This window comes from Acromyrmex echinatior, chromosome 1, assembly GCF_024713525.1.
Source record: "Acromyrmex echinatior isolate Ae372 chromosome 1, ASM2471352v2, whole genome shotgun sequence".
Taxonomy (NCBI): Eukaryota; Metazoa; Arthropoda; class Insecta; order Hymenoptera; family Formicidae; genus Acromyrmex; species Acromyrmex echinatior.
Window position 1 is genome coordinate 27,833,512 of NC_141852.1, and position 20,752 is coordinate 27,854,263.

At 30.4% G+C, this 20,752-nt stretch overlaps 1 protein-coding gene across 3 annotated transcripts in view; it reads right to left on the reverse strand.

Moving 5' to 3' along the window:
- The window catches only part of LOC105148159 (DnaJ heat shock protein family (Hsp40) member B6 mrj), a 32,917-nt gene extending 12,512 nt beyond the window's left edge, over positions 1–20,405 (reverse strand). The window contains exons 1-3 of one of the 3 annotated variants that reach the window (XM_011059705.2): positions 20,122–20,405; positions 6,765–6,871; positions 6,505–6,614 (exon numbers count right to left, since the gene is read on the reverse strand). In XM_011059705.2, the coding sequence (XP_011058007.1) occupies positions 6,505–6,614; positions 6,765–6,829 (175 nt within the window). In that variant the 5' untranslated portion in view covers positions 6,830–6,871; positions 20,122–20,405. Of the gene's footprint in view, positions 1–6,504; positions 6,615–6,764; positions 6,872–19,750; positions 19,771–20,121 lie in introns of those variants that run through there. The other 2 variants (XM_011059706.2, XM_087406704.1) reach the window with 2 other exon arrangements.
- Between the last annotated feature and the right edge of the window lie 347 nt (positions 20,406–20,752).

A 20,752-nucleotide genomic window follows, 5' to 3' on the forward strand; every position in this document is an offset into this window, starting at 1 on the left:
AATGGACTTCCTTCTTTATGTATTCAGATATACACCACACAGTGCAAAAGCTGATTGTTCATATCGATTAAAAATTACATATTTCTCTGTACATTCGCGTTTAAATGCATATAGGCAATGTATTTGCATGCAAATATCAGTAAAAGTAGATTCACTATATTTTTGTATGTATATGTATGCGCATGCACGATGCACGCATGCACATACACGTACTTGTATGCACAAATACATATACAGGGTGATCCAGAGATCCAGACCAGAGCTGGCACGTTCACACAATGTCACTAATGCCTAACCATCTGAATTTACAGGAGTATTGAGGTATGTTCAAGACGTACGTTCCTTTACTAAATATTCATTTATACGTTATAACTAATGATTATTCAAAAAATGCAACGTAAACTTAAAATTGAACTAAATTTAAACTAATTAGCTAGTGATTAATTACTTATTTTGAGTTTTAAAAGTACTGTTTTAAAATTCAAAATAAGTAATTATATTATTATATTTTTATTATTATAATTATATTATTATATTTTTATTATTATAAGTATTATATTTTTCGAATAACCATTAGTCATAATGCATGAATATTTATAAAGAAATGCGCGTCTTGAACATGCTTCGATATTTCTGCAAATTCAGATGGCTAGGCATTAGTGATGCTGTGTGCACATATATATTCTTCATGAAAAAGTGAATCAAAAATATCCATAGCAAAAAGTTGTGATATTAATAGTTTTTAAACAATGAACCTTTGAAAATGTCTAACCACAAGGCATGAAGTCAGGTACGGCGCAACTAAAAGCAGCCGGCTGCGCGAACGCTTTGACGGATACCGCTAAATGGCACAATATTGAACGAGTTGCAAAGGTTCGTAAAATATCTATTAAGATCTATTGCGGTATTCATAACTCGCAGAGTGCGACAAAGCTATTCTTTGTCTCAGCGCCGAGACAAACGCTCTCACTACCGTGTTCTGATAATTGAGTCCGATTTAATTCATGAGAAGTAATGTCAAATGTAAATTCGATACAGTATATCAGTAAAGAGGATTTTTGAAATATATTTTAAGTAACAACCCAGTCAGAAATGATAATGGAATCGACATCGAATCGACATCGATTTGACGTTGAACGACGTTGAAAACATCAAATCGACGTCGAATCAACGTCGATTCCATTATCATTTCTGATTGGGAAACAAATTTATAAATAAAATCAATATTAATTAAATTGTCCAAACATATAAATCACGTTGTATCGAATTTGCAATGGCATTACTTCTCATCAATTAAATTGGACTTAATTTAAGTCTGCATAATTAAGAATACCGCAATAAATTTTAGTAGATTTCACCTTTGCTCGTTCAGTACCGTGCCGTTTAGTGGTATCAAAGTATTCACACAGCTGTATCGCTTTTACGTCGTACCTGACGTCGCGAACTTCATGCCCTGTGATTGAACATTTTCAAAAACTCACCGTTTAAAAACTATTGATATTACAACTTTTTGCTATTGACATTTTCGACTCACTTTTTCATAAGGAATGTGTACATGTCGGCTCTTGGGAGTGATCTGGATCATCCTGTATAATATTTTGCGCGCGCGCGCGCGTGCGCGTGTGTGTGTGTTATCATATGTACATATCTTAAGTAAACAAAATTATACAATCATAATTAAATTAATAGATACTATTTTCGATTTACCGAGTTTATCTCAGGTCTAACAATGTAGATATAGTGGTAGAACGATCTCGTTTTTATTATTTTTATTTTTGATAATTTATATTTTTGTTAATTTATTTTTTTGTTAATTTTCTAAATTTAAATAGGTTTTAATTCGTAATTTTTTATAGTATATTTTATTTAATTTTTAAAGTTAAAAATAATAGAATAATTTTTTAATCTATATTCTTTTCACGAAGAAAATTATCACGGTTCACGCAGCTCGTCAGGTGAGCTATGGTGGAAGACTCCATCGCCATCACTTAGTATTATTAATTAGTCGTTTAAATGCCGTTAAATGCGTTATTGGGTGCGTTTTATTTAACCCTAGTAGGCCACTATTGTTTTTGGTTACCTTCCCGGCCTCATCAGGGTATGTAAAACTTTAAACTAAATAACTTTGTCACGCTATATCTCTAGACTGAACACGTATTTTTAGTCAAAATGTGTGAAATTTATACCTCGAAGTTAGATGAAAACAGATAAATATAAATCAAATAAATAATATTTTATTTTCAATTAATTACAATGCTTTTCAAAGAAATTTTATTGAAAAAATTCGCAAAAAATGACTACTTTGGATAAAAAAATTCTCAAATTTTTTAAATTTAATGTTCAAGCAAAAACCCATAGGATTTTTTTAGTTGACTCTTTGGACTAATAAAAAAAATAGTACGATATGAATTGCTCAACAAAGTATAATTATTTGAACTATAAAAGATTTACATTTTTGAAAAATCTATACATATTGTAAGTTTACAATTAATAAATAAAATTTTATTATTTAAACAATATAAAATGATAAATATAGGATTGTACATGTATAAATATTATTATAATATGTATAATTAAATTTATTAGAACTTAGCTTAGAGGATGATGCAACACTCGCTCTAAAGCAATAAATCCATTCCGGCCGAGCGATCTCCGAAGACTGACAGAAATTATAAAATTTCTATTATTTATTAAATTGAAATATAATTCTTTTTATATTGAAATATAGTTCTATATTTTCGTGTACTTATTTTTATATTATTCGAAACTCAGTAAATATTTAATAAAAAATCAACCCAGAATGCCAAAAACTTACAAGTTAAGCCTGCGACACACAATGCTTGTTTTCCAGCTAGCAATTCAGCAGGAAAACAAGCATTGTGTGCTGCTGGCTTTAGACACGTATGGGTCGCAAGTACCCTTTTTAAATTTTCATGCATTTTTACATCGAGAATAACGCAAAAAAAACCCTTGCAGGCTTATCATATCTATGGACAGTTAAAGTTTTTTTTCAGCCTCAATCCGGGTCTTCGAATTATATTATAAAAAAGTTATAGCAATGTAAAAAATTGCATAGGGTACCTTGGACCCATGAGTGATCTGCTAGGGTTAACGTTCGCAACACTCGTGAGCATCGTTCAATCTTTGTCATCAAATCTTAAACAAGGATGAAATAATGTATGCAATGATGATCCTGGGCATATCAAGAGAGAAGGAGATTAGGGATTCAAATCCCCCCCCTCCGAAATTTTTTATAATTATTTTATTTTGAGAAAATCGTAGCATATCCATTCACATCGGTTGATACCTAATAATTTTTCACTCGGGCGAAATATGTAATAGTTCTCTCCGTAAAAACTTATACTTTCTCGATAATATAAATGAGTTATAAAGAGAATATAATGATTATTTTTTTTAAGCCTCGTCGCATATGTGAAATCTTCAAAAACATTTATTTTATATCGTTCTCAAAACTTTAAAAATTCTCGATGAATCAATTCACCAGTTTGCTTTGATCATAAGCCTAGTCTACTACTACCTAAGAACTGCAGATAATTTTTTATGTATTATACATGAATTTTTAAAATTTCAGAAATATTAAGAACTCTAAAAACTTCATTTAATTCGTAAATTAAATAAATGCGATTATATCTTTTTTATTGCTTTTAAGACATGATCTGTTGTTCCTCTGCGAAAGCAGTTGGCCCCACAATTTAGATAATCATACTTATTAAATAAAACTTTAAGCTTTATTTAAGATTTATTTAATTAGATAATCATACAAATTAAAACTTCTAGAGATCTTTATGTTCCTGAAAACTTTAAAAATTCACGTTGCTCTAAAACATATAAAAGACTATTTAAATTCTTAAATAACAATGGGCTTATGATGAGAGCAAGATGGTGAATCTATTCACCGAAAATTTTATAAATCTTAGGAACGGTATAAAATACAATAAATGTTCTTGAAGATACCACGCATGCAACAAGGTTTATTAAAAAATTTATAATTATATTCTCTTCATAACATATTTAAATTTATTTAGGAAATACATTTAAAGACTTTCTATTATTTAAAGATTTTCTATTATTTTTAGTTTTAAAAATTAAATAAAATATACAATAATAAATTACGAATTAAAATCTAATTAAATAAAAACAGTTCATACGAAAATTATAAGAGGTAAAACTGCAGAAAAGGGGAGCACTCGCCGGCAACCTTGACTTTGATATATATCAAGGTCATCACCCTGAGTAACCTTCAACAAGTTTTAACTGTCGCTTGTTATTCGTTAAAAAGTTATTAACAAAGAGTTTAAAAAAATAACGTTTTATTTCTATATATAATATTATATATAATATTAGAAACTATCTTACACCCTTCCTTGCTTACGTAATGACTTTCCACATAAAGCAACTCCCATCCCACCCCTTGCTTGGAGGGGGGGGGGGGGACATTTCTACATGAAAACACGAAATTCGGATTTTCGAAGTCTTGTTGAAAATCACTCAAGGTTACGATTTCGCTTCGCGAAAGTCGTGTGCCCTCAAGCAGAAAGAGAAGTGGAGTCGTTTCGCGTTAAAAAAAAAACCTAACCCTAACTTAACTCATTTTTTGGCGCGAGATGGCCCTCATTTCGCGTGGAAGGTTGTAAATCCATGTCATTTTGCATTAAAAAACCCTAATTCTAACCCAATCCATTTTTGGTGCGAGATGGCCCTCATTTCGCGTGGAAGATTGTAAACTTAGTAGAACTTTGCTTCTTGAATGTACAATTTTCCACGCGAAAGTAAAAAATGGATTGAGTTAGGGTAAGGTTTTTTTAACGGAAACGATTTTCACTCCACCACTGGAGCCACACATAAACTTTTCAACACAAAGCGAGATTTACAACTTTTGTTATAGCAAAAATGAGACATTATTTTTTAAACTTTCTTTGTTAATTACTTTTTAGTGGACAGCGAGCGACGACTAAAACCTTCTTGTTGGAGATTACTCAGGATGATGACCTTGACAATGTCATCAGCGAGTACTCCCCTTTTCTGCAGTTTTACCTTATAAAATACAAAAAAAAAAGGATCATCCTACCACTGTCTACGTCGTTGGTCCTGGAATAAGCTAAAAAAATATATCTATTCATTTAATTAGATTGTATATAATTTTATTACTTAATAATTTTATTTACAATTATAATTTTATTTAACCATTTATATATGGTAACGTACGAAAGCAAAGGGAGGGCGTGAGAGAGAAGGAAAGAGATATACACATATGTGCGTGCACGCACATACAATGTATAAATTTGATCGGACAACCTCCATGCGATATATCTTAGATATGTCGGTAATATAATTTCAAGATTCATAACTCGAACAATACTAATTAAAAAAAAGATTTTATTATAGTGTTTTGGAAAACGAGGATATATAATAAAAAATTCGAATTTATATTTAATTTTAAAGTGATTTTTACGTAATCTTGACACGGTATCTTATATTACTATTATTATTTAATGCTCTACTTGAAACCTTACAACTTTTGTATGAAACATTTATAACAGAAATGTTTACTTCTCAAGATATTTAGGTCTGGGACTTTTTCTACACCCTGTATGTCTATTTACTTTCTGTGAAGTTACAATCATACATTATTTGTAATATTGTTATCGTTATTATTTCTTTCTTCTGTAATGATAATGGTAACATCGTTACATTTTTACAGCAATGATAACAAATTCAGCTGTTTTTTTCATTTATCATTATTTTAATCCCTTATTATCTCATTTATTTATTCAAGATTTTTTTTTATTATAATAGTGCACTCTTAATAACATTAATCTTAAAAAACAATGTTTAAAAATTGTTAGTAAAACCTGTATTTGTAGATTATATTGTGATTACTGTCTAACTTCCTAAAGATAAATATAAATACATACATATTAAAAAATAAAAATATTAGTACAAAGAATTATAGAAAATTTATTAGATAAGTTTAGTGTTAAAAAAAGCGTGCTATATAAAGATTAGCTTAGAATTTAAAGTTTTAATATTGATTGTTACAATTAATATTAAATAATGTAATTACTAAATAATGTAATTTTTAAATGTAATACCTTACTTTGATCTTATTTAACTTTAATATAATCTTACTTTAACATTATAAAAAAATAACGAATCATTACTTTCTAAGTAATAGCAACGTGTTTCTTTTTAAAATTAATAATGAATAACGCTAACGCGTTGTTTTAATGAAGTAACATTTCCAATCCTGCAGTAATGATATATTTAATTTTGATGGCAATAAAACTGCTTCAACATGTCACATATCATAATTATAATATTAAAATATTATAATATTAAAATACATTAAGATTTTAAGATGATAAAGCAATGTGGAAACGAGATTGTATTCAGCGTTCGAAAAAACTACGAAAAACAATTACCTTCGTTTGTGTGCATTTTTTTTGTTGAACAGTGTTATCATTATCTCGTGTGTATGCTTACCATCGCTCAAGACTTCATATGCTTCTGAGATTTCCTTGAATCTTTTATTCGCCTCTTCCAAATTATCCGGATTCTTGTCCGGATGCCATTTTAATGCCAGCTTTCTATACCTGTGGAACGAAAATATGCCGGATATTACGTTAGCGAAGCTTGTCAAAAATACGACTGTGATCATTTCACAAGATTTCAAAACTTAGTTTAAATCGTTTACAACGCCGTATCCCTGAAAGAAGATAAATGGATGAACGGATTAAACTTACGCCTTTTTGATGTCAGCGCTACTAGAGGTCCGCTGTACTTCGAGCACCTTGTAGTAATCGACCATCGTTCAACACGTTCAAGGATGAATCAGGATCTAGGAAACCACCTGTCGGACAATACGAGAGAAGTAAATAATTAAATTCCGCGGATCAATTCCAACACGATAATATAGAAATATATGATAAAAAGTCCAATGTCGATATCGTCGCCAACAACGTCATACTTCCTTAAGCTCCCTGTAATGGTGAGACGTTATAGCGCGATTCTCACACTGTGATAATCTTTAACGTGTCGACGTGTTTATGAAGAGACTCTGTGAATTAATCGGTCAGCGTGCAACGATGTGTGTGTGTGTGTGTGTGTGTGTGTGTGTGTGTGTGTGTGTGTGTGTATTCGCGCTCGATTTTAATCGTTAATTGACACCTACGTGTCATCGCATATATATATATATATATATATATATATATATATATATATGTATAAGTGTCAATTAACGATTAAAATCGAGCGCGAATAGGAATATGCACATACAATGATGAAATCTCGCTAACAAACTAAAGGCGAGTAAACCCAAAGACGAAATGACTAAAGTTAGCTGAGCCGATCATCGAAAATAATTGGAAATATGAAGGTGGAAGTCAGATATAATAGCAAGATTTGGGCTAATACCGAATCACTATTTATCGGTCTCTTCTTGACTCTCTCATCGTTATTCAAATCTGGCTTCATTTCAGCTCGAACAAATCGATCAAAACAATTAAAATAATAAGAAAATAATAAGAATCTAATTGACTCAGATAATTAAAATTTAAATGTACAATGAGCCAAACACAACGTTAATATTTTGTTTTTAAAACAAACAAGTATATTTCTCCCAATCGTTTCGATTTTCACAAAACCATCTTCAATGGATAAGTCAATTACAAATTAATCATAATTAAATTCAATGAAAGACAGTATCATAAAAGATTAACATCTGAGATGGTCCACGTGATTAAACAAAAAAAAGGTCCAAATAAACATGACACACAGTTACTGTCTGACACATACCTACCCATCCTTAACATATTAATTATCTAAGGATTAGTTATCTAAGTTCCATCATTTCGCCTTCCTCGCCTTCTTCGGCTTGTTTTTAAATAACCTGTTTCGCCTCTCCTTGTTCCTTTCTTCCATCTTTCAGTTATAACAATTAACGCATGTTTTGATATTATTAGCGTTCAGCAGATAAAACTAATCAGTAAGCGTTCACAGTGATTCTTTAATATGATTGGTTCCTACATTTAGATCTAGCGAAAATCTAAAGACAAGAACCAATCATATTAAAGAATCACTAAGCGCTCACTGATCAGTTTTTTCTGTTGAATGCAACTAATGTTCCTTCAAATGTCATTATTTCTTCTACAGTCCCGCTTTAATGGACAATAGTTATACTGATTTCCTTCACAAAATATGACAAGGTAAGATTTCTATAAGATTTATTATTCTACTTGTTATATGTGCTTGATCCTATTTTGTATTTCCAGTATTATCCAGTATTTCATTCTAATCTTGGCCGTACAATATGAGATATTCTTACAGACCGACCACTGAATTTCATGTACATTACTCATTATATGTCCAGAAGACAGACTTTGATTGTATGCAACTGTCTTGCGACGTTCGACTGAAGATTTAATTATATGTGATTAATCTGAAAATGATTTATCCATTAAAGATGGTCTTGTAAAAACCGAAATATTTGAGGGAATTGGGAAATATTTGTTTTTTAAAGAATTAAATCAAATTGAAATTGCAAACGGAAAAAAGAATCGGGTATGCATGTCTCTTAAAAATTTGTCATCATCACAACATTCATTGCTACTTCGACTATCAGTACTTTTGCTCTCGCGATAACTGGCTCTTCGCCAAATAGATCATGTACATATATACATACATATACTTTTTTTGGAAAGATCTCAGCGATAATACATCCACAGTTTAGTTGGGTCTTAAGTGATTGTATAATTATATATAAATTTGTATACTACGTATGTAATTCTTTAAACTGCGCGCCAAAATAATTATTAAGATCATTCTAAAATACTTATGACTTATCGAATTGTTAAATTGCTAATCATTTTAACTTGTGATATTACTGTGATTGTTTAGTGAAGTTTACGTTTCGTTTCAAGACCAAAAAATTATTTCGGCGCGCAATTAAAAGGACTACATCCTGAGCAGGTAGAGCGGACTAAACTGAGTCGAAAAGTCCTTTACCATTTTGCAATATTCGCAATAGTTAATGAGACATTAATTACTAAAAATGACTAAATATAGATTTTCAATAATTTTTTACTCAAATACTATTAATTTTACAAAAAAACAGTAAGAGATAAAAATTATTTATTTTCTTCTCATAAAGTTCTGAAAATCTTTTCAGAATCTGCTCAGAATGGATGATGCCGTAATTTAAGACCACCCAGTATATAAATTTAAATAGAATTATATAAATACTTAAGACTCAACTAAACCGTTAAAGATATTGATCTCCTATTGTTTTGTTTTTAACAATGGAAGAATTATTAGTTTACGATCAAGTTTTGTGAGATACCATTATTATAATAACTTTGGATCAATTATGTTAATTTGATTGATTATTTTTGTGAGAAATCGCGGAGAACCATAATTTATTTCAAGAATTCGTTTATAAATTTGTAGAAACTAGCAACTACTTCACTAGCCAAATACTTCACACGACTATTTAATACAATGCATATTAACGAAATTATTCCAATTCATTTATAAGAAAAATAGATACTCACTTCTCAAAACCGTTTTAAAATAGTTTAATTGCAAAAAATTATTTCGTTATTAAATAATGGTGCAACCCTTGAAGAAAAAAATTATTCCTATACTTTGCTGTGCGATTGCTCAAAAATGTAAAAATTAAATTTTCCGCAGACAGATTTTTTGTGAACAAATAGCTTTTTGAAAAAACTAATAAAAATTTCAGACTGAAACAGGAATGGATATTTTCATCATAACGAAGGCTACGTTTTACAAGAATTTCAAAGCTTTGCACTCAAATTTTGATGACCAGAGAGCGAATGGAAAAAAAACCTTTTCCGATAATCTTTATTTTTTTCAATTTGACTAATAGACTGATCTTAACATTTTGCATCTCGTTTTGTATTTCGAATATCCATATTTTTCATACTGAATTTTTTTCCATACAATCAACATCTTTCGTTCTATGAGCAAAAAATCTGCTTTTTGCAACTATCCGAATTTCTTTTGCATATTTCCCATACGACTTACGAGTCATAAATATATACGGAATGTCCAGTAAGTTTTGACAAAGCGCACATGTGTAGATAGAAATTAATAATGAGTCAAAAAGTCCTCTATCATTTTGCAATTATCGCAATAATTAACAAGATATTATTAGGTGTTGGAATTAATTCGTAGCGTTTTTAATGAAAGAATGTTATTTATTTCACATGAGCATTAAAAAATACATTAATGAAAGTACTTCCCATCACTTGTAAAACGCTACGAATTAATTCCAACACCTAATAATTACTCAAAATCGCTGTGATAAATATTGGTTTTCAATAATTTTTTACTCTAATACTATCAACTTTACAGAAAAACAGCGAGAGACAAAAATTGTTAATTTTCTTGTCATAAAGTTCTGAGAATTTTTTCATAATATTTTAATACCGTATTTTTTCATGCTGGTAAAAATAAGAAAATGCAGTAAAAAGTTAATAAAGTTAAAAAAATTAATAAAAAATTCTAAAAAAATTCTTGGAGTTTCTATGGAATTTCTATGAGAAGAAAATTAATGATTTTTGTCTTTTACAGTTTTTCTGTAAAGTTGATACTATTTTAGTAAAAAATTATTAAAGACCAATATTTGACAATTTTTGTAATTAATATCTTATTAATTATTGAAAAAAATTGCAAAATGGTACAGGATTTTTCGACTCAGTTTAGTCCGTTCTATCTACACAAAAGCGCTTGGCAAAAAACTTATAAGACATCCTGTGTATACAAGGTAGAGCATTTTAATCGCCCCAGTCAGATATCTTAGGTCCGTATTCAGAACGCACTTATAACGATGTTAGCGCGTTAATATACTATAATTTACATTACTAGAATTTTAGAGATAAAAGCGCGTTTTGAACACGGGCCTTAGAAACTAAGAGAGATATAGGAAAAAGTTTTGTATAAAAGTTGTAGGTTTTCTTGGAGAAAAGAAGGTTTTTAAATAGAAACCATTTCCGATTACATATTCTTGTAGCTGAAGTCGAGACATTTTCAAAACATTATAATAAAGTATTTTTTCATTGAACACTTTTCGAATTATAAAACTTGACAGTTATTGTACTGCTGACATTAACATTGCCCAAGATGGAGATTACTCAGTCGGATTTTGAAAAGAGATCGGATTCAACTTCCGGTCGAAATAATATTTTTTGCAATAAATTTATTTACTGTTTTTCAGTACATTAACATCTTTCTAATTGGATGCCAGATTGAGCATCAAATTATTAAATTGCTCATCAATTTAATTTCTGATATTATTATAGTTTGATTACGTTTATTAGTTCGAAAAATCATTTCGGCACGTAGTTCAAACAGCTACATATTTAATATATTAGGTGTTGGAATTAATTCGTAGCGTTTTTAATGAAAGAATGTTATTTATTTCACATGAGCATTAAAAAATACATTAATGAAAGTACTTCCCATCACTTGTAAAACGCTACGAATTAATTCCAACACCTAATATAAATTCACATAGAAATTATTTAAAGTATTAAAGATCCATCTTCCGATTCTAGTTTATCAATTGTGTTCTCATATGTACGATCTAAAATAAGTATTGTAAATATTTTTTCATTAAGTACTTTTCGAGTTATACAAAATATATTGAAAGTTATAATACCGCCAATGTTACTCAAGATGTCTGGTCGATGGCTAAAACTTCTTATTTAGGATCATAATTTGGCTAATATTATATTAATGTACATATTTATTATATCTCCTTTATTTTCATTTTTACGTAAAAACAAGAATTAGAGGAACACTCTCCAATTGATCTTGTCAAATGTTCAATTGGCCTTGATCTTGTCAAATGTTATCAAAGTCATGAACCTGAACAACATTTAAAAGATTTAGGGGCCACGATACAGACTTACGCATAATGCATAGTGTATAAGAGAATCAATCGAAGTTCTTTTCTGTGAAGTGGAAGGAAAGGAAAGATTCAGATTGGTTGATTCTTTTATGCGGTATATGTTGTGTTTTATGCGTTAAGCTTGTGACTCTTAGCTATCGATCGGTTACCTGGAGTCTGGAATAATGCTATATATAAATGTCGGCGGTACTATAACTTTCAAACTGTATAACTTGAAAAGTATTTAATGAAAAAATATTTTATTACAGTCTTTTAAAAAGCTCTCAAGGTAAGTTACGAGAATATGCAATATATTAGGTGTAGTAAAAAGAAATCCATTATTTTTCCAATAGATGGCTTTAGTAATCTGTATCTCGCGTTTGCGAGATACACCAGGGGACACGCACGCGACGCACGCACCCACCCATCCATAGCTCAGGATGATTCTTTGTAAGGATGTGTTCGGAAACATCACCCGGATACGTGCCCTCATGTATTATCTTATCCTTGTTTAACATTGAGTGAGTAATAAGGATAAAACGATACACGGGGCACGATACTCGGGTGATGTTTTCGAACTCAGCCTAATCTGTAAAATTCCAAAATTTCCGTTACCAGGATTAGTGTTCTCGAGCTCTTCGAGGAAGGTATTGGGTCATCTAAAAAGTATCCGCGGTACTTTGTCACTAGATATATGACCATCAACATACATCTAGTGACAAAAAATCGCAGATACTTTTTAGATGACCCAATATTTTATATGGCGCTGATATAGCCGACTAAAGGTAAGTTACTGAAATTACTCATTATTCACCTCGTAAATGCATGAGAAACTTTAAACGCGTTTTTCTCAAAACCATTTTTTTCAAATCGAGCGTGTATTTTTCTCACGAACTATTGGGCCGATCGACTTGCGCTTTGGCACATATATAATATACATATTAGGCTATCGTTTGACTCTCCAACTTTTTGATACCTTCAAAATTACTATTTTTCTGGATCGCGAGAAATAAATATTTTTTTTAGTAAAAATCGAAATACTTTTTTTCAAGCGCCGCCATTTTGTCAATTTTTCTCCAATTATTTATTAGAGGACCGAATGACAACTATATTTGTGAAGAATAAAACAAAAGAAATAGTAAAAATTCAGATTAAAGGAGCATCCTCCAAAGATCTTGATCTTGACATATGTTGTTAAGGTCATGACTTTGAGTGACCTCCAACAGATTTTAGCCATCGGTCGTCTTTCATTAAAAAGTTGTTCACAAAAAAAGTTATACTATATAAAACAAAAATTCTCTGCTTTAAATTAAGTTTTCTGCTTTAAAAAGTTGTTAATAGTGAGGCAAAAAAAGTTCTACTATGTAAAACAAAAATTCTCTGCTTTAAAATAAGAAAAAGAAAGTCGCTTATTCTTATTTATTATTTTTTCATATATACTTTGAGTATTTCTTTTTTAAATTAAAGATACATACATTTTTCTATGTAAACTCTACATCCTTTTTTCGATTTTCTGCTTTCTTTTTTTATTTTAAAGTAGAATTTTTTATTTAGCGCTACTTAGAACTAACTAGATCCTACAACTTTTGTCTAAAAACTTTTCAAGAAAGTGCGTATTTTCCAAAAAATTAGTCTACAGTACGGTCATTCTATTACATCCTGTAAATAACAGGTTTGGATAGTACTAAGTTAAAAAGTTCAAAGTTAAGTTAAAAAGTTAATTAATTTTAACTTAACTTGGTTACATTTTAGGTTCTTAATTTTTTAACTTAAATTTTTTTTTATAACTATTAACTTTTAATTTAAGTTAACTTTCTCAAAGTTAACTCTCAGACACAATGCGAAGGGATACTGAGTATATACAAGGAGCGTCCCAAAATTTTCCGAACTTTTGAAATAAAACAACAACGGTTTACTTTTTTTTTCAAATTCAAATTGTTTATTCAAAGTAGTCCCCGTCGGACTCAATACAACGTTTGGCACGATCTAAAAGCATTTCAAATGAGTGTTTTATGTCGTTCAAAGGCACGTCCTTCAGAATAGTGGTACAAGCCCTTTGGATGTCTTCTACGTCCACATACCGCTTTCCTTTCATGAACAAATGCATTTTGCCGAATAGGTAGAAGTCACAAGGTGCCATATCAGGCGAATACGGGGAATGGTTGATTGTTAAAATGTGATTTTTAGTCAAAAAATCAGTGACAAGTGTCGAACGGTGAGATGGCGCATTATCGTGTAACAAGCGCCAACTTCCTCCTTCGCGATATTCTGGCCGAATACGACGAATGCGGTGCACCAAACGCTTCAAAACGCTTACATAGAATACAGCATTAACTGTTTGGCCTGCTGGAACGAATTCTTTGTGCACAATACCCTTGGAATCATAAAAACTTCGATGGAATTTTCGTTAATTGTCGATTTTGGGCGACCTGTATGTGCGTCGTCATTTATGTCCTCACGACCGTTCTTGAATCGCGTATACCACTCATAAACACTGGCACGGGCTACACAATTATCACCATAAACTTGTTTCATCAAATTATGGGTTTCGGTAAATGTTTTACCAAGTTTAAAACAAAACTTAATATTGGCTCTTTGTTCGAAGTTCATTCTCGTACCGATGTATACAACATACTGACACTTGAGACGCCATAACTTCGTTTCCACTGAACCAAATGTCATGAAATTTTTACTGGAAGTCAGCTAGGGATGTACCTTTCAAACGCGCAATCGAACACACGGATGGCGCCACCCGACCTATCCCTATTGAAAAAGTTCGGAAAATTTTGGGACGCACCTTGTAATTTAGTAATTTTGTATCTTTTATATGTATTATATAATTAGTTGTAAACCAAAATACCCAGTGATGATTTTTTAATGAATATATCGTGAGAAGGAAAAAATATGAAAAATTATATAAAACATCTTTTTTTTTTGTTGTTCATTCGAACCAAATCTAACTTTTAACAACTTTTTTTTTAATTATCTTAACTTCTAATTCAATTAATTTCATAGATTAACTTGTATCATAGATTAACTTGTATCTCTTAATTAAGTTAAATTTTCAAGGCTATTAACTTTAACTTGTCGTTAGTTAAAAAAACATTAACCTTATATATATATATAAAAGGTCTTCATATAAATTTGGATCTCGTAATTTAATTGAGATAAATCTAATAAATATGGTCTTAAATTAAACGGCTTTAATTAAACTTTATTGTAAGTACAATGATCACTAAGAAAAATTATTTGTGCTATTATGTGCATAAGTTGTGCATGATAAAGTAAATATTTCGATATAATAAAAATTGTAATGTCTATTATAAGTACAATGATATAACGAGTATAATGATATTACGAAGTTATTTTATAAATTTATACATATATATATAGATATATATATATATATATATACCATTTTATAATTTAGTACAATAGTATTTTTTTTCGAGATAGATGTATTCTTAGCGCCTTTTTTTACCTTTCTTAAAAAGGTATTTAAATAACATGAAAGTTTGTCACTTATATTGTTATCGTTTTGTATTATAATATTTTTGTAATGGTTGATTTTCAGATTTAATCTGAGCAAAATAACTTAATGAAAATTAGACTAAACAATAGCTAAATGTTTTGTTAGAAATTGCAAAATTGTGACAAAACGCGAAGCCCTTGAAGTTTTTTGATCTGTTTCTAATTATTGTTAAACCTACAATATCAAATTTAATCTAAGTGAGTTGCGATTCCTCCTACTAAATATACTGTCATTACTGAAATGATAATTCAATTTGACACTATGTTGTGTCAATTTAACACTATGACACAATTTAACAGTGATACTGTATAATGTCGAATATATAATATACATTGTGTTTGTTTTTAATATACAATAATAATATAATTAAGTAAGAGCAGCGGCGACTCACATTAGGTTAAATTTCACACTTTGACACTATAGATTTAACAGTGATATGTAAGACGCACGCACGCACATATGCTCGCACGTATAATTCTTATATTTTTGATAATTTTATATCACAAATTTTCTGTATCTCAAAATGTCGTAGTAAATACCTAATTTAAACAAAGAATTGTATTTCTTTCTCTGAATTAATTTTACTTTTAACTTTTAAGTTGACCATATAAATTTTCCTCTTAAAACGATCTTAATAAGAACAAATTATGAATACTCGATTTTTCGAGGCATACGTCATATGAACATATTTTTCGATCGAGCGGGTCTTGTGATTGATCAAACTGCAGGAGAAGATTAATTTCGCGCGCAAAGAAGAAACGTCGCAAAAAAATACGTCAATCGATTTGAAAAAGAGTACGTACTCGCGAAAGACATATCTACGAGAGAAGCGATTCTAGTGGGCGTCCATATTATGCTCTTACAGAAAAGCATGACGTCAGTTTTACGTATTTGGCCAGAGAACGACATATCAAAGTAAAGGATTTCGTGTGCGCGCAACATTGCAAAAGCAATGTCTCTTCGCTCGCGCGAATCTCTTGTCACGTTTATCTTTGACTCGAATATGAATATATTACAATACCTATGTAGTATTGTACCTATTACGTCTCATTGATTACTTATCTATTATTATATTATTCTTCCACGGTCACAAAACGAATGTGTAATGTTCTCGCAATTTTCTAAATATTAATATTTTTATCGTGTTATCGCGTGGAAAGGAAACCGGCTTGTGTTTCAGAGGAAACGATTATTTTAATATTGAAATTTAAATTCTAATAAGGACAGACATGGGAAACTCTATTAGCGCTATTTGTATCATTCTATCTTCATCGTTTATTAAACGTGAAACAAGGATAGCATGACATAAATAACGTTATTGACAGCACGCTCCTCGAACGCAACCATAATCTAACGAAAGGAAAAAACTGAAAACTTTCCCGATATGCTATTTTACAAAATAAATCTAACAAATGAAAAGAATAAATTATTCTTATTCAAAAGAAAGTATTTTGAATTTGTTAGTATCTGATTTAGATTTAGTGTATTACATCGTATCCGATGTTTTATTACATAAAACAGAAATAAAATTACAATTAAGAAAAAACAATAGACTTACTTTCATTTCTAAATGTACTTAACTCAATGAAACAAATTTTAATTCAATATATACAAATTAGTATACTGTATATAATAGATGATTTATAATCTTATATAACAGATTTATATACATATAAATGGGTATAATGTTTCAAAATGTCATTATTACAAATGTTTCATTATTACAATTTACAATCATAATAAGTGATTCCCATTAAACGGATTATCCTCTTATCCTCTTTCTTCCAATTATATTAGGTGTTGGAATTAATTCGTAGCGTTTTACAAGTGATGGGAAGTACTTTCATTAATGTATTTTTTAATGCTCATGTGAAATAAATAACATTCTTTCATTAAAAACGCTACGAATTAATTCCAACACCTAATACAATATAACGCAATCTACAATTCAATATTTTTCTCAATATCACGTTGTATATTTTGTTATGATCTTTGCCATGAATTAAGATTCTATTAAAGACTTAAAATTGTAACATAAAACAAAAAAGTAATTAACATTTGAAGGTAGATTTGAGTGATGATCGAAACTAATACTGTAAGTACTATGTACTTAAAATATTATATCTGTGAATCATTACATTATATTCTGATATTATATTCAGATATGTGAACTTGCTAGCTCATAATCTAAATATTTTTACTTAGAAAAAAGATAAAATTCCAAGAATATAAAAGAAGAACTTTTTACAGAAAGTAAAATCTAAAAATGATATAAAAACTGAATATTATTGTAGTCACAGTGATAATATTAAAAATAATGAAAACATCGATCGATGGTAGATAATGTGAATAGATTCTTTAGACAGATAAATTTATGAAATCATTAATTGATAATAGATAACAAAAATAAAGGTGTAGTGACACAAGTCAACACAACTGTTGTTTCGTCTTCAGTTTTCCTTTTAAAACTCGTATTTTCATGAGCTGGTTAACTTGTGATTAACTTGTGATTAACCTGATGTAAAAATCGTATTTTTTTTAGCTATGATTAATCACTAAATTGACAGTTTTATAAACTATCCTTAAACTGATAGTTTTAGTTATAGAACAACTTTTATGACTGCTTTTTCATTTTCTGATTAACTTGCGATTTAGATTTGTTCATTAACTCATTTAACTTGATAAAATTATTTTGTTTTGATAACAATTTATTTTGTAGCTATGATTGGTCACAAACATTAAAAGTTATTCATTACAAAAATATTATATTACTTCAGTGCTTAACCATAGCTAGAAAAAATTTTTACATTACCTGCATTCTATTTGACGCTCTTGAAATCATTTCATCCTTGTTAATTATTATAATGTTAAACAAGGACAAATGATGCTCACAAGAACTGTGAGCATCAAATAGAACACAGTTATTACCATCGAGTTAAGTGAGATTAAAACCTATGGCATGCTCATGATGCTTGTTTTCTTAATGAATTCCTTATGTCTTAGGGTGAAATCACAAGGCGAAAAACAATTGCGAAATAGAGAATGCGTCATAGAAGCAACCAATTAGCGCTATTCAGAATAATGTAGAATATCTTTGATTGTTGTTTCTATTACGCATTCTCTATTCCGCAATCGTTTTCCGTACTGTGTTATTTCACTCTTAATAAGTTATTCCACTATAGATCGCACCCTTTTCAATATCCAAATATAATTTCCAAATGGGCAAGCAATCCAGCAGGAAAACAAGTATTGTGTGTCACAGCATTCTAATATTCACTGACAGTACTGAAAATTTACAGTACATGTTACATGCACAAATAGATTTTGAGTACTGGCAATATATAACAGAACGTAATCTTTATGCTTAGTGTCAATTTACTCTGACTAGACCCAACTACTAGTCAATGATCTATTCTTTTTATCTGAAAAAGAAGAGCTAAACTGTATAAGAAATAAAACTAAAAAAGATAAATTTGAGTCAGCAAATCGCAAACACGCTGCAAGTCTAAACCACAAATTAATCAAATAATTAAAAAATCAGTAGCAGGATTTTCTAAACGTCTTATTGATGATTGTCATTATCATTAGCCAGCGACAGCCAATGACAGGATAATCCTTATAGGTCAGGATAGGCCCTTATTCTCGTAACTGTCGGTAGGCGTATGTAAAACATTACAGAATAGGGGCCCTAGAAGAAGGTGCAGCTATCATTAGTGGCTGGCATTAGTTAATGATAGCGGCAACTGTCGATAAAACTCTTTAAAAAGTCCCACAATGTCTATGAGACACACACTCGACATAAAATCATTCTATTCTTCTTCCAAAATTCTTGAATATATGATTAGTTTATATATTTAGATTCAATAAAAAACTAAGGGCAGCACCAATCACATTAAAGAATTTTATAACAGTTGCAAAACTACTTTTTCTGCTAAACACAGCAGTTGCAAAACTACTTTTTCTGCTAAACACAGCTAAACCAATGATTTACAAAGATAAAACTGATACTTGGGTCGATTGTTTCCTCGAAACAAAAAAAACAGCCTTTGTTACTTAATAAATGTCAAGAAAAATAAAATGATACTTATTGTCGACTTATGTCTAAATGGAGTACTCACTACATTATTTTCGGCCCAGTTTTTCATTTTCTGATTAACTTGTAATTAGGCTTGACCCAATATTTTATCCAATGGGCTTCATCTGTGATGATGTCATGGGTGAAGCTCATTGGATGTCAATCATAAGTTAAGCAGGCAATGAAAAATTGGGTTTATGTATATACTTACTGTAACCTCCAGATTATACCTCCGGTTTACCATCATATATAAGCGCGTTTTATCAACTAAAAATAGTGAGTTCGTTTTCTTTATTCTTATAAGAGTTTACGCCAAGAAAAGAAAGATACTTTGGTCAATGATATAAAATGTACAATGAACCTTCGACACGATAGTTATTTAATTAACATAAGTCGAACGTACGAGTGCTCGATATGTTCAACATTTTTTGTTAAAAATATTTTCTTCGTTCATTAGTTCCTAGACGGTTCGCATGCATGTAAAAACGCAAAAAGCTTGTAGTAAAAACAGAACGAAGAGTATAACTATGCGACAATTGATTTCATCATAGAATTCTGTTACAAGTCTCCTTCAGAACTTACCAAAAATGGCTCCTGTTCGTTGCACGTTAATCACTACAATCGCACTCCTTAATCAATTTTAATAATCCAAAGAAAACCGTTTTGTTTCTCGATTGAAGAGAAAGTATATATTCACAAATAAAAGTAGAGAAACGCAAAAATATCATCAAGTTGCCTCAAACAAAGGCGATATATGTACAACGCGGACGGTGTTTCGACTTTTCTAGACGTGGTACATCATGGGTACATAGTTACATACAGCTGTATTCACAAGTATGACTTGAACTGACTTCAAGTGGCGTCCTCTCAGAAGGAGTGTATAGTCATGGACTAAAAGTAATGATACCGGATTTCGATTCAATGCATCGAGAATCGATCTTTCTTCGCCCTCAAAAATCGATTTATGAGAAATTCGATTCATTGTCGATTCGATTTTTTTCTACTTGATTCGAGATCACGGAATAAGGCCTGTTCTATAATACGTCGTATGTCGGCGTCGGATGTCGAACGCATGCGTATTCGGTTGTCCACTGTCGCGACATGGAAAGAAACAATCGACCATGATTGGTTAATTTCTTACGGCACAACATACAACAATGTCTCCCGACTAATTGTAGGCCTAATAAGAAGGAGATCAAACTCAAGCGACTAG